This window comes from Tachypleus tridentatus, chromosome 2 (assembly GCF_004210375.1).
Source record: "Tachypleus tridentatus isolate NWPU-2018 chromosome 2, ASM421037v1, whole genome shotgun sequence".
In the NCBI taxonomy this organism is placed as follows: domain Eukaryota; kingdom Metazoa; phylum Arthropoda; class Merostomata; order Xiphosura; family Limulidae; genus Tachypleus; species Tachypleus tridentatus.
Genome location: NC_134826.1, coordinates 100,836,554 through 100,851,946, shown reverse-complemented (window position 1 = coordinate 100,851,946; position 15,393 = coordinate 100,836,554). Strand labels below are relative to the sequence as shown.

The following is a 15,393-nucleotide window of genomic DNA, read 5'->3' as shown; positions in this document are numbered from 1 at the left end:
AGCACATGTAATTGCAGATAGGCGGCACAACCAGTGTGTTGGACACAGTGAGCGGATGTATTTAACTGGACCATTGTGGCTGTTTGACGATAAAATATTTTCAAAGATTGTCTTGTATTTGCCTGACCTCTGAAGCAAGACACCAAGTTCATGTACCCACTGGATAGAATCTCGAACACATTCACAAGCTTCAACTGCATGTTGCATTATTAAATTAGCCTTGTGAGCTCCGCAGAGAAAAGACAAAGTTGATGGTTGCTTCTCTTTTATGTTTGCCTGGCATCCACTGTATGCACTACTCATGTTAGCGGCTCCATCATAAGTTTGTGCTCTTAATCCTGACAGTGGTAAATTGAGTCTAGTCAGTACATCAAGTATAGTCGATGATATTGTTTCACCAGTTGTATTGGAAACACTGTACAAACCAAGAAATGTCTCATGGACGTCAAGGCTCTCATCTACGTATCGTACACATATTACTTCCTGTTCGGCACCTGTAACATCTTGAGTGCCATCAACCATTAATGCAAAGACTTTACTTTGCTACACTTCGTGTGCTATGTTCCTCAGTATTTTATGGCTGAACATCTCCATTATTTCATTCTGAGCATGTGGTGATGTGAATGTGGTTTTCTTTGACAAGTAGGTCGTCAACTCAGGATCTTCCTCTTCTAGGAGCTTCATTAACTACAGGAAGTACCCCTCTGTATCAGTATATCCAGTATGTTCTTGACGTAGTAAGAAACGTAAACTTCTGCCTTGGCACAATGAAAGCATATGACTTTTTTGAGTCTGATTGTCGAAGTGCAGCCATGGGAACTCATCAAACCACTTGCCCTGGAAGTTAACATTTTGAGATTTTGCTTTCTGTCATGGTATTAGTTGTGTGTCTGGATGATATAGCTTTTTACACTGTATTTGTGGAGTGTCAGATTTTTCATTACTGCACAAAGTTGTTTCACAACTATCTGGTGATTCATGATGTGCAATAGTTGCACAAGCATTTTCAGACTCGTCCTCTGATGAACGTGGTATTTCCTCTGTATGGCAAGTTTCTATTCCTTTGCTTGAGGTTGTTGGATTATCTGCATCTACATTGTCACTTATAGTACCAGTAACTGGCTTGCAGAACTGTCTAATATCGGAAAGTTCCAGATGCTTGCTTGTCATAATTGGAATCTGTTTCCCAGATGACTCAACAGGCTAAAATACAGTATTTATTGAAAAACTCTAACGTATAACGAACGAAGATAGAACAGAATGGAAGTAGGACTGAACTGTACAATGTATTTAAGTCGAACGCGCGAACCTCACAGTGACGACCGAGCCGACTGATCGCCTGGGCATCGCTGGGACAATAATGTGTGCTAATTACAACACAAGTAATTGCAAGTTTCTCGAAAAATGCTTAAACAGTCACAAATGTATTATATTCCTGTTAAAGCTCATCAAAAGGCAAACACGTTGTGATATAATGCCTATAAGCACGTCTATTAAATAAAAACACCTAAACAAAAACTAGCAAATCAATTCGAGTAGAAGTTTCAGGCCGTTGAAATCGCTCCTTTTATGTTCTAATTATACAAGAAAATACAATATTTTTACTAACTATGACAAGATAATATATTGTTCTTTTACCATAAAGCACCGGCACTTTATTAGAGGACGGTGATAATCTAAAATTTCATGGATTAATGAGGGCCACAAACACAGGTCTAATGAGCCCCGTTGTAAAATCGAGGCTTAGACTAAAGGGAGCGGAGGGGGGTGATGTAGGGCGCATCTGGATCCGAGCGGCCCGAACCTGTCGTTAACTGCACACTAAACGTACACTATGGTCAGCGGATTCGGTAGCTAAGGAAAGTAAGGCGTTCGACAATAAAACCGGCTAGACATGAATAAGAACAAATGGCGTAGGAAAACTGCACAATATACACATAAGATTGATGCAGCTACAAGCTACAAATGACCTGCCAGATCTAGATCACAGGAGTTTACGCTTGGGAGCAATAATTTCGAATTTCATGCTCTGTTCAATCTGTTGAGATGAAAATTCTACTTAATCTTACACTACGTACAAGATGTAGGTAGAGTCTGTGATAGTGCTTGCAAGCCTTGCATGTATACTTAGGCCTACTGAATGATACTTATGAACTATCGCTTAGATCGAAAAGCTTAGAAGCACGCCTATATTAAAGATGTACATTTCGGCTACTAAAAAAGCCTACATCTAGGCCTAATTATGTAATTCGATTGGTAAGAACACGAGAATCACAAGAAAAAACACAATTTGTAGGCCTGCGATGCAGTAAAACAATTCAACAGACCAAACTGTAGGGGGGGGGTGATTGTATGGACCATACCTCCATCCTAAAATGAAGGGGGATGTATCCCACCCATCCCCCCAGGATCTACGCCCCTGGCTAGGTCACCATGGTGATTAAAAATTTCATTGTGGTGTCTAGTATTTGTTTCTTCTGTATTTTATCCGTTCGTAGGGCTGTGCTAAATATAACTTGAATCTAAAACAGTTTTGGATTTTTTTTGAAGTCCAGAACTTTGTGTTTTGTCCTAAATCAAACTTTGATTTTGTGATTTTAATGACAGTTTCACTACTTCACGTTTTCCAGTGAGTACGACGGTTGCGCAGTACGTTACTATTTTCGCACTCATTTGTTTTTCTTCTTTCTCTCAATTGAACAAATTGATGAAAGTTTATTCTAAAGACAGCTGGTATGGATATTAAAACTTTTATTAAAATAAATTAGAGAACTAACAAGGTCGAAACGTTGTTCTCTAATTTGTTTTAATAAATGTTTTAATACTCTTACCAGCCATCTTTAAAATACATTTTTACTTCAAGAGGATTTCTCGTCATTACGAATTATTTAACCAGTCGGTGAAGGCATAAGGACTAAGACAGGACCCAAGACAGTTCAGTGTTGGTATCATGTGATCGTTAGTATATACTATGACAATCCATCCTGGTCTTAGGAAAGGAAAAAAAAAATCGAGTACAACAGAAATAGCAGACAATCAAAGTATCAGTGTATGCGATTAGTTAACCCATTGATTGATCTAAATGAAATTAATATATTTAAGTTCCTTGTTTTAAAATATATTTTCACTGACATTTAACCATATTATTATGAAAAACTATAAAAACTCTCACAATCGTAAACACCAAGTTGTGGTCTGTCACACTATTTCTTCAAATTTCATGAGTTACTGGAGTCCAATTCCAGTTTTTCTTCTAAAATTGTGTCTTTATTGATTATCCGTTTGAGAAATAATAGTTTCAACAATATAAAATGAAAAGGAGAAGACCGGGCTAGACTTATATTGAAGTTGAAGAATACTCTAAAGTAGGTAATAAACTCGTCAAGAGTAAAATTATCTATAACAGGAGGCCAGTCCCTGGTTTTTTTCGGGAACTATAACCAACATGGAATCGAACCCTGGAGAAGGGGGATTGACGAATTCGATAGTATTACTGTAAGAGCATTTGTGCTTCATATTATACCTTTTGTACACTATGTGTAACAATAGCATCATAACATTATTCAAATAGCATATTTACTTAAAACTGAAATTTAACCCAACAGTATTTGTAATATCAGGACATTAGTGTGATAGCATTTTTACCTTATATTGTAATTTTACACTATAACAGTTGTAAAATGGGAATTTTATTTTACTTTTTTATTGTAATTTTACACTACAGTATCTACGATCAAGACATTATTCTAATAATATTTCTACCTCACACTGGAATTTTATACTACAATACATGTAAAATCTGGACTTTATGGTAAGAGCATTTTTACTTTACACTGCAATTTTACATTATAATGCTTGTAGCATTTTAACCTCACATTTTTTTTACACTACAGTATCTGTAACACCAGAAATTATTGTAATAGTATTTCTACCTTATATTGTGAGTTTACATTACAGTATTTCTTACATCAGGATGTCATGCTAACAGCTGTTTTACTTTAGACTGTAATTTTACTCTATAGGACTTTTAATATCAGGAGATTATTCTAACACAATTTTTAATTATATTACAATTTTACACTACAATATTTGTAACATGTGGTATTTAGTCTAATTTGTATTGCAATTTTACACAACAGTATCTATGGTTAACACTTTCTTAAACTAAAATTGTATTTTCAATAATACATACCTCCGCTATTACCATAGCTATATCTCGATTTCGAGGTTTTCCACTCTTCCATTTAATATTGCAAACGCTTGCTTCAATCTTTTATACCACACTCAAATGTTTTTGGCAAATTCTAAGTTGTAAATATCTCCACCAATTTCAATGCAATCTTTATCTAGGTACTATATATAAGCTTCTAGCGGGGAGGTAAGGCAGTAGAGTGGAAATACATTTTCAGTTTACAAAATATTAACGTCCAAAACGTATTTACCATCTGCTGACACCACGGCTATAATCCTACATTAAGAAGATGAAGGCGCTGATGCAGCCTTGAACCATACAGAAAGCATCTAAAACAGAAGTGTACCAAGATAAAAAAAAAAGGTACAAGAGTGAGGAACTTCACTACATCAAGCCTAAGTATGCTCTTTACCTGGAACTTAGTTCATATGTAAAAGGTAAAACAGAATACGAGTAATTGTCAGTATAGGCCAGCCTCAACCAGAAAGCCCCAAACCAGAAAACAACCTATCAAAGAATACAGAAAGCTGAAGTTTCACAACTTGGAGCTGGAATTAAGGGGTCGTGGTACCTGCATCTCACATTGATGATAAGGAATATTCACCCCTCTATTGAATCGCAATGTTATATATATATATATACACACACTATTGATTGAATCCTAACTGGTAGAAATAAAGTGATATGTTTTATATCCCTGGAATCATTTCGAGAAAGTAAAACCTAAGTAGGAATACTTTCTCATCCACCTGAAGAAGTCCAAAAGCTCAGAATGACGGGATCGTATATGCCGTGTTCAACCAATGGAACAGAACTCATTGGTCTGGTATTATGAACATTCATCCTCACTGCCCAACCAACTGGACAAGAGGTATTCTGCTTGTACTAGGAATTATGGAGAGGACATACAACCTATGATCAGCCAAGGACCTAAGATGGGACCACTTTGCACTCGGAATAAGGAGATAATTGATCAACTTCCATAAACAATATATCAAAATGGCATTGATCAAAGAGAAGGGCCATCCACTCCCCAACTAGATAGCTTGTGAAATCTGAACTGAAATTACAAGTAGGCTGATGCCATTCCTACTGACATTTGGAAAAACAATCAGAGTCCCTGGAAGGACAGTTCCAAACTTTGCCCTCTTCTCAGAGAGTGGAGGAACGAGCTCAAGTATTCTAGAGGAAAAACCTTTGTACATCATCCAAGCTGTTGGAAACTAGGGGCGGTGAGGACTTACGAGTTCCATTAGTAGAGTTTGGAGGGAGGGGTAAAAGCACGTTGGGATTCCTGAAGAACAGTGCTCTGGAAACTGTGCAATAGGTAAGCCAAGTTTCCTACATGTTTAAACGTGACCCAAGTCTGATTTACTCAACCTGAAGAATGATAGGATCCCCTGTAGCTTTACTCATGATGAGATATGAAAGTATTAAGAGTAGTCCACATACCAGCCCACATAATATCTTCCAGAATGGTTAATGATAGATATGAAGAATCTGGTGAGATATGACACGGAAAAGATTCCTCTCCTGTAACAATAACCCATTATAGGCCATATGAATCAGTTTTAAATCCACCTTGTAAGGGTAATGGGAAACAAATCATGGGGAATAGAGGGGCCCCAATGAATGAATTATTGGTTCATACTACTTTGAAATGAGTTAGTACGAGTCACATAACACTCTAGGATTCTGACAGGACATAGCAAATGATCAATATTGAAGCAATCATAAAGGATGGCAAATGGATGCAGATAAAACTTTTCCCCTTTCTTTGATGCCAGAATCTTGGGAAGAAAATACCTATCGAGGTAAAGCAAGACAAATGTGAATGATAGTCCTATGCACATGAATTGCAAACCCCTCTGACTAACAATGTCCACAGGGCAACAACAACAAAATACAATTTAATTAAGAGAAAGGTGACTCAAAGAACATGAAACTAAGGGCTCAAAAGGAGGATGAGAGAATGCATGTAAAATAACAGTAAAATTCCAATTTAGTAATTAAATAGGTGTTTGACCTAAATAATATGACATTTTAGTAGGTTTGATAGAACTGAGAATTCAAAAATCTTGAAATATTTAGAATACCTAAAAATAGTGGATAAGGATTCCTTATATAAAGTCACTATAAATGAAGCAAAACCTTTCTCAAATACCAAAGTTATAAACGGGATATGGTAGATACTTTTGCATAAAGAGGATTTAAATTCCATTTAATACACAACTGATGATAAATATTCTATTTCCGTTGATAAACGGTCGTGGTTGGCCTATATATATATATATAGATTTGGTCAAATACAGAGAGACTTTAAAACTTAAACCCTTATGCCAGGCAAAGAACCACATAATTTCCAAGCATGAAGATTTGGTTTCCAAACATCTGGGTGGAGAATGTCTGAAGGTTGTCTTAACAGAAACCATCAATGCGGAAGAAGTAAAGTTGGACATTCTTGCAGATATTGAAGTAGTAGAAATTATGCCTATTATGACTGAGCTTGTCAATAAGGTGCAACCAAGAGAACTCAGCAGGGTGTAAAATGAACTACTGTCAGAATACAGAGAAATAACTAAATTGAAGAAAGGGCACATAGATGTAAACCTGTGCAGTGCTGACTTAGCACAACTATTGCCCACTCTATAGATTGGAATATCAGACCAAAACAACTGCAGTTGAGAATTTCAATGAGTCTCAATGGATTGATTCTTGGATACCCAAACTGAGAGCAAACCCACTAAAATCTCTTGTGATGTAGCATCCATTCCATCAGAAGAACCCAGTTAGATCAAGAAGAGTGATCTACAATTAAATTCATCATTCATGGAGCAAACGAAAGGACTGATATGGTGGAAATTAGCCTAGTATATAAGATGCAAAGTACGAAAGCAAAGGGTTGAAGAATGTGTGTCTCTTTCACGAGATCTGAGATACTACCATAGAATTATTGGAATACATCATGACAATTTTTCTCTCAAAATAAATAACCTTGAACTGTTGCCCAATATAGTGCAAAAATTTTGAGAACATTGGTGTCCAATTACTTTGGCACTCCTGAACTTGAAAATAACCTCTTCATTCTTGAAGAGATTCGTCTGTGAAGAGAGGGATCTCGGAATGAGGGGGTGGAAAGGATACCCACAGAGTAGTTTTACTCCAATCCAACCACTAGTTGCAATTGACAATGTTGCTACTGAATAATGAGACAGGATGATCTAAAGGATCGGAATGTGTAATCTACTGGTCATGTAATGATCACCAAAAGGACCACATATGTGCTTATTCCAAAAGAATGAAAAAGAGAAAACCATCCATGCAGTGAGAAAAAAAAAACAGAATTAAAAGCCTGACAGCTCTTTCCATGGTTTGAAACCTAATAGGAGTTGGTTAAGCACAATTTTAGTGAATATTGAAAAGCACATTCAATTAGACAAAATAGATTTCTCCAATCTGATAAGGAAGCCCACTTTTGTGGCTTGTGAAAGGTAAATCCAATAGTTCTGATAGTTAATGGGATGAAACCAGAAGGAGCTATTTGCAGGCACAAGGCCAAAAAATGCAGGTAATTATAAAAAGCTCAAACAACTCTGCAGAAGTGATATGGTGCTGATGCAAGACCAAAAGGTAGACCTTATAACTGTAGCACCTGACTCTTGTGTACAAACCTGAGAAACCTCTGGGAAAATTCTGCTATGGGAATATGAAACGAAGCATCAGTGTGTCATCATAAATTGAGAAAAAAATCCACTGTAAAGCAGGAGGATCCGCAAATTGAGTCGAGATAAATCGATGATTTGACGCCAATCTCCTGTTCCATCTCTATTGCATTTTTGACCAACAATTCTCTCATGACCTAAGAACAAAGCTCCACTCAATAGAATCTGTGCAGATTGTTTTAAAACGGTTTGTAATTTGTAAGATCATAAACAAACACTTTATTTTTACATGCCTGATATACTGCAGTTATTCAAACAATCTCATCGATTTCCAAAAGTATATTATTCTATATAACACACAGTTGTGCCTCCAGGCAGCAAAAATATTAATATCCATAATTATATTAAATCTTTTTCATATTTTTTCTTCTTGTAGGTACTCTTATTCCCATCACAAATAGTATACTAAATTATTACTTTTATCATCTTTAAACTTTGATAAAAATAATCCAATAAAAACAAAACCTGATGACAAAAAAACGAGTGACACAGATATATACGCTATTTATGAGTTTATTTTTGCATTTGGTTTTCAAAAATTGAAAATACCAGCAGGTGTACTTGTGCAATGCACAGTGAAAAGGTTATGACAGTTAACAAGTCATTTATATAATTCATTTATTTATTTTATGTAGAATGATCAATGTTTCGTTCATCTATGAACACATCATTACAGGGGTTGGTAGTTATGTAGGCACTCACAACTTGTTTTTCATTTGTCCTTTCTGTCCTTGACAAGCTTCTATTATGTACTTTTTGGCATAATTTCATCTTAATTGACTAAAAGAAATGATGCGTATATTGGTAGGTATCATTATGAGGTATTTATAGCAATGAATATTAAATCACTCATATGATTGATGGATTTGGAACTGAGATTTTTAAAAATTATGAGTATGGAAATGTATGTCTTTCCGAAAATTGCAATATAAAAATTGAAAGTACATAAGAATAAAATTATTCATGTCCACTGAGCTTGACTATCTAAATAACTCTTCATTTTCTATTTTATTTTTACCGAAAAGCAATAAGTAAACGCGACTTAAAACCGTTGATCCCTATATATGGATTGACTGCTACATATCATTGGTTGAAGAAAAAGTGTTGGTTTCATAAAAATATGGCATGGCATGGCCTAGCGCGTTAAGGCGTGCGCTTCGTAATCTAAGGGTCGCGGGTTCGCGCCCGAGTCGTGCCAAACATGCTCGCCAGCCGTGGGGGTGTTATAAGTGACGGTCAATCCCACTATTCGTTGGTAAAAGAGTAGTCCAAGAGTTGGCGGTGGGTGGTGATGACTAGCTGCCTTCCCTCTAGTCTTACACTGCTAAATTAGGGACAGATAGCCCTCGAGTAGCTTTATGCGAAATTCTAAAAACAACAACAACAATCATAAAAAAAAAACAGCCCGTAGTGGATCACCCTTTGTGTTTTGTTTTTAAATTGTTATTTTTATTGTTGTAGAATTTTAGCATTCGTTATATGTACGAAGATTGTAGTTTTATTTTGTGTGGAAACAATTTTAATCCTGTCTTGTTAAAAATCTGTTAGCAGTACGTAAGAATTCGTTGACCTTTCAGTTTATACACACCAGATTTCATAAGTTTAGTGAATAAAGTTAAGGTCTGTGATATATCTAGATTTAAATGATGAAATACGAAATCGTCCTGCTTTGTAATATAATTAAATGGGCTTTAAATAAGATAAATGTTCATTTTGTTAAAGAAAGAAATAATTATATTTGAATACTTGTTTTGGGGCTGTAACAGGGTACACATTTGCGTTGAATTATGGGTTCACAGAAATTTGTGTGAAAGGTTTATTATTTCAGCTTAATGAAAGTGGTATATTATTTGATAATGAAACAGTGCTTTTTTATAATAATCTTTAAAATATCTATACCTATAAATGAAAATTTAAAAACACCTTTTGTCATACAAATATATAAAACAAGACGAAAATGTTATACAAACTTTTAACGAATTGAAATACTGAATAATGATAATTTGAGACAATTATTTAAAGCAGATATATAAAATAAAATCTACTGGTACTGAAAACGAATCACCTTTGACAACACTCTCTGTATTTTTTGTCCACTTAATTTCCCATTGAAATGTTTACCTAGATGGTGTAGCCTTATCTTAGCAAACGATTCAGAAAAAAAAACACTTTTACTAGATGTGAATAACCATTGATCATATGTATGAAATTTGTGATAATTAAGTGTTGGAAACAGATTCACATGTGAGGGATTGCAGAAAACAATAGATGAAATAAGAGACAAAATATAATATGATCATGGCAGGTAATAACATGTAGACTTTAAGAAATGCTGGAAACATTTTTCAGTCTCCTCATATATTTTGATGCTTTTTCCAAGTCTCCCGTCTTTTATAAGCAGGAAAACACGAGCTTTTCCTTTTTTCAGACAATTAGTCCACACAATACAAGTAATCTAGTCTTTTCCTAATCATTGAAACTGCATACCCTGCAAGATAGAATACTGCTGCTTCCTAGTAAGAAAGCAAACTAATTATGTTTGGTAACTCAGCATAATCATGTTCATTTATGGCTGACTTTTGAAATAGTAGGTGATATTTTCTCATAACATAAATATCTGAACATGTAGCTATAATATCAGGACCAGGTAGCACAGTAAAAACGTTTGTGTTGGCTGGGTTGCAGTTGCCTGTGTGTGTGCGTATGTGTGACTCAAAAGTATGAGGTCTTTGATATGCAGCCATGAACTACTTAGCAGTGAACTACTTAAACTACATTCAGTACATATAGTTGAAAATAACAACTCAATGTGACTTTGACACATTTTGTATGTCAATAAATACCGTAGATACGGAACTTTAACCTTCCACAAGATCATGGAACACATGCTCAATACTTATAGTGCAAATAAGGAAAACAAATTTCCTCCCACTTGCAACAACTATTTTACCTGATATGATGTATTCCTTAGTTTTATTAAGTACTCCCATCCACTTGGTAACATTTACTACATCCATTGAATTCTCTGGAGTTGAAAACATCAAATATGCCATCAAAAGTTTTAAGAAACTTGACAGCCTCCTCTGAACACTTGATACGTGGAAGATGCATTTCCAGTACTGTAACATATTAGCAACACTTGAACTTATGACCTATTCAGCAATATTTAACTTCATTTTATTCTTTTTTAAATGTAAATGATTATATTTCAACTTATTGCCAAGCTCAAGTCCATCAACTTCTTGTAACGTATGTAGCTCCTCCATGTTTGATTATCGTGCAACCTGACTGTGCATATCAGAAAATACGTTTCTAACTATCTTAAGCATATGGCATTGTTAAAATATTACGCGAACCAAGTTGCATGTACCTAATTGATGAGGAAAGCGAGGCTTCAAACATTAAATTAAATTTACACCTAGCACTTTCATCTTTGTAAAATGGACGAAGAGACCATCATGTAAGTTACACTACTATAAAACTAACAGTGTGATCAATGAGGAGACTCCATTAAATGTTGGTTCTCTCTACACCAGGAAGTTCATCCCCCAAAACACATCCCACATGTATTTTCCAACAATCATTAATTGAAACAGTCGTGATTTCAAAAGCATTTTTGGCAACAGGAGTAGCATTATCACACTATCCATTGCCAACATTTACAAAACCCCAATATCTGTTATTAACAAACTCAGTATGTCTCCTTATGGTCATTTCATCCAGCATTAGTGTATAAATAGTTTTATTTCCTTTCTACTGGTCTTGTTCAACTCTTGTTTAGAGTTGTTGAAACCAGATTCCCAATTTATTTTAGGTACCATGAACTTATTCACCTATGGCATGGTGAAAGGTCAAAAGAAATTCCTGACAAAATCATATGTTTTAGAAGGAAAACGTTTGAAAGTTAAATTATATTGTTTATGTTTTTCTAGATAACCATCATTAAATTCGTTACAACCTTTTTACCAAACCTAGCATTATAATTTCTTTTAAAATTCCCTCAAAATTGGACTCCAAAACCTCAGCACAGTTTGTAGAAATGAAATTTTCTTTCAGTAAATTAAAAACACATAAAAATGTTCAACCTTTCCTTTTAGTCTTTGTCCTTTTCATCATTGAGTCTTAAGCTTCTATTCCCATTCATGGATTTGTTTAATGAAGATGTCCAGCTTTCTCTTTAGTTTTCTTGATGAATCAAACACAGTATAGGCATGTTTACCGTTTATTAAGAGCTGAGTTGATGAAGAGCAAATCTGAAACTGTGCAAACTCTGTCTGAAACTCTGCTGGCCCCGTTTCAATTGCTTCACACATCGTGATTTATGGAACAATCTTAAGTGGCAGCTTTTGTGAAGAACTTTCCCGTTGTAAAAGTTTAATTATAGAGTTATAAAATGAAACATATCATTATTACGCATATTAAGATGAATGAGAGAATTGAAGATATTGGCCATGTACGTCAAAATGATAATGAACACAGATTTTTCGAAGCAATCTGCATGACAATGTTGGTGCTCTCGCAAAAACAGGACTAATTCCACACCCATGGCAAAAACACGATTCAGCACCTTTCCCTGGGATAACCACCGAACATTAGAATGGTACAGAAGTACCTTGAATTCAAAGCCCATTTCATTACGCAGCTCTTTGAAGATGCGGTGTTTCAAGGCACTATTTCACACAAAGTTCACACATTCCACTACAATTTTTAATACTTCTGCCAGTTTTAAGGCAAGATTTTTGTTGCCAATGCATGCCTGTGCAGAACACAGTGCGTTACAATGATGTGTGGTGCATCGGCTTTTACCAGCGCACCAAAACCAGAGTTTCGTCCTAACATGACTGGAGCTCCGTTTGAACAAACTACAGAAACCATATCCCACGAAAGATCATTGTCTCTGAAAAATCATCCAGAAGTTTCTTCACGTCGGCTGCCTTAGTTGTTGTTGTAAGAGGCTTACAGAATAAAAATTATCTTTTATCTCGTCGTTATTCACATAGCGCATGAATACAACAAGCTGGCTTAGATTGGAAACGTCGGTGGTTTCGTCGAGTTGAAAGCTGAATTTTGCTGGGCTTGAAATCAGATCTGCAACTACTTGAGCCAAGATGTCATCGCTCATGTCATCTATTCTGCTGCTGATGGTGTCATTTGAAAGAGGAATTTGGGATAACTTATTTTCACCATCTTCAACGCAGCTGGTTTTATGAATGCTTCACCAATGGTGTGTGCTTTGCCCTGCTTTGCGATGAAGTACGTAACTTCGTACGATGCTGTGAGGATCGGTTTGTCGATGGGAACAAAGCCGAGAACAGGCAAAGCAGCCTTTTCATCGAACTTGGCTCTCTTTACCTTGAATTCAGCAAACGTTGTGTTCTTGTATTTCCCATCTCCATGCAGCTTTAGGGAATGTTCTTTTAGTTTTGCCGGTGCAAGACTAGAATTGCTCAACTTGGCATTGCAAATCATGCATTGAGGACCCTGACTTCCATCATGTTCCGTTATACACGTGAATCCATATTGTACGTATTCGTCCGACCATTTTCTGTTTTTGCTCAACATAGTTAGTATGAATGGATTGAAAGATTAGGAAAAAATCACAAATGACGCACGATTACTACAGTCACAAGTCGACTGCTAAGCGCACAAAGTTCTCTGCAGCACAGATATTAAGTCCAAGTGATGTGACGTGATGACCAAGTGGAGCATGACGTCACGAATCATACGAGTGGGGTGAACGGAACGGACACACAGTGTATGTGTCTTGACCTCCGTTGAACCCCTGAGACTGACGTACTGAACCCCTGGGGTTCGATTGAACCCAGGTTAATGATAATTTTAAAACTGAAAGAAAAAAGTGTCTATTTTAGCATCTATGAATGTTTTTCTTTTTGTTTTTTTCAAAGAACAAATAATAATTTAAATAACTAACATAGCAAAAGTAACCCAATCCCTGGGACTGACCTCGTAACAATTTTATGCTTGTTATATTTTTCATCCTATAACGTTTACAATGCTTTAATGCGCAAAATATCAATTTTTTTATTAAGTCAAAAGGTTTGTTAAGCGATGTTTTTCCCGTGCCATTTTTTTTTCTTTTCACATTTTGCCTCTACAACATGCAAAGTAATACAGTGATACCTCGGTTCTCGAACTTAATCCGTTCCAGAAGGCTGTTCAAAAACCGAAACAATTTTTCCCATAATAAATACTGTAAATTAAATTAATCCGTTACAGACCTCCAAAAATTACGCATTATGAAGCATTTTAAGTAAAAATATTGCCTATTTATACCTGTATAATAATACATACATGCATAAAGTCAACCACAAAAATTATGGTGTAAGTAAAAGGTTGTGAGGAATGTGGAAAGTAGAAGGGTTATTATTGTTTGGAAGTGGAGTCACCTTCCATAAAAACGTCAGGTAACTCTCCTTCTGGGGTTCTTACTCTTTTCTGTCTCTTTGCACCGCTATAACCTGCTTGAGATTCACTGGACCTATTTCTCACTAAAAACTTGTCTAGTGAGGTTTGTTTCTGCCTGCATTTTGAAATGTTGCTGAAGTAAGACATGGCATTGTCATTTGAAAGGTTTATGCTGCGGTTTGCTACAGCTTTGCCAGGTGAAATTTTTCCACTAAACTTTGTAACTCTCCCCATTTTCCACACATTTCCTTGATTAGTGAACTAGGAACATCCTCCTTTCCCTCCTCCTCATCTGAAGACACTTTCTCAGTTGCTTTCTGTTGCTGCTCCTTCTGAAGGTCTTGGAGTTCTTCCGTGGTGAGCTCAGTGTTGTGGTCTTCCACCAACTCCTCCACATCATCACCACTCACATTCAAGCCCATACACTTGCCTAGTGAGACAATATCCTCGACAACAGGTTCAGCCTCAAAGCCTTCAAAGTCTCTACCTGCTACTGAGTCTGACCACAATTTCTTCCAGGCTGAGTTCATGGTTCTCAAAGACACTTCCCTCCAGGCTTTGTCTATGATCCTCAAGCAATGGCGGATATTAAAGTGATTTTTCCAGAACTCTCTGAGGGTTAACTCTGTGTCAGAAATCATTTCAAAGCACCTTTGAAACAGTGCTTTGGTATAGAGTTTCTTAAAGTTCAATATCACCTGCTGGTCCATGGGCTGAATGAGAAGAGTCGTGTTAAAAGGCAAGAGCTTCACCGTAATGAAACTGTACTCCTCCACCAACCCGTCCTCCAAGTCTGGTGGGTGAGCAGGTGCATTGTCCATCACAAGAAGGGCCTTGAGTGGCAACTGTTTTTCCGTGAGGTAATTCTTTACACTTGGAGCAAACACTTCATGGACCCACTCCATAAAATATTGCCTGGTTACCCATGCTTTACTATTAGCCCTCCACATGACATTTAGTTTACTTTTCAGGACATTATTTTTCTTAAAAACCCTCGGGTTCTCAGAATGGTACACAAGCAAAGGCTTAAGTTTTAAGTCCCCTATTGCATTA

The 15,393-nt window shown here is 36.2% G+C and overlaps 1 protein-coding gene across 1 annotated transcript in view; it reads left to right on the top strand.

The window, feature by feature from the left end:
- Window positions 1-5,272: 5,272 nt before the first annotated feature.
- The window catches only part of LOC143245573 (uncharacterized), a 55,934-nt gene continuing 45,813 nt past the window's right edge, over window positions 5,273-15,393 (top strand). Inside the window, exons 1-2 of the mRNA XM_076491932.1 lie at window positions 5,273-5,407; window positions 6,536-6,735. Coding sequence (XP_076348047.1) covers window positions 5,273-5,407; window positions 6,536-6,735 — 335 coding nt within the window. The remainder of the gene's footprint in view (window positions 5,408-6,535; window positions 6,736-15,393) is intronic.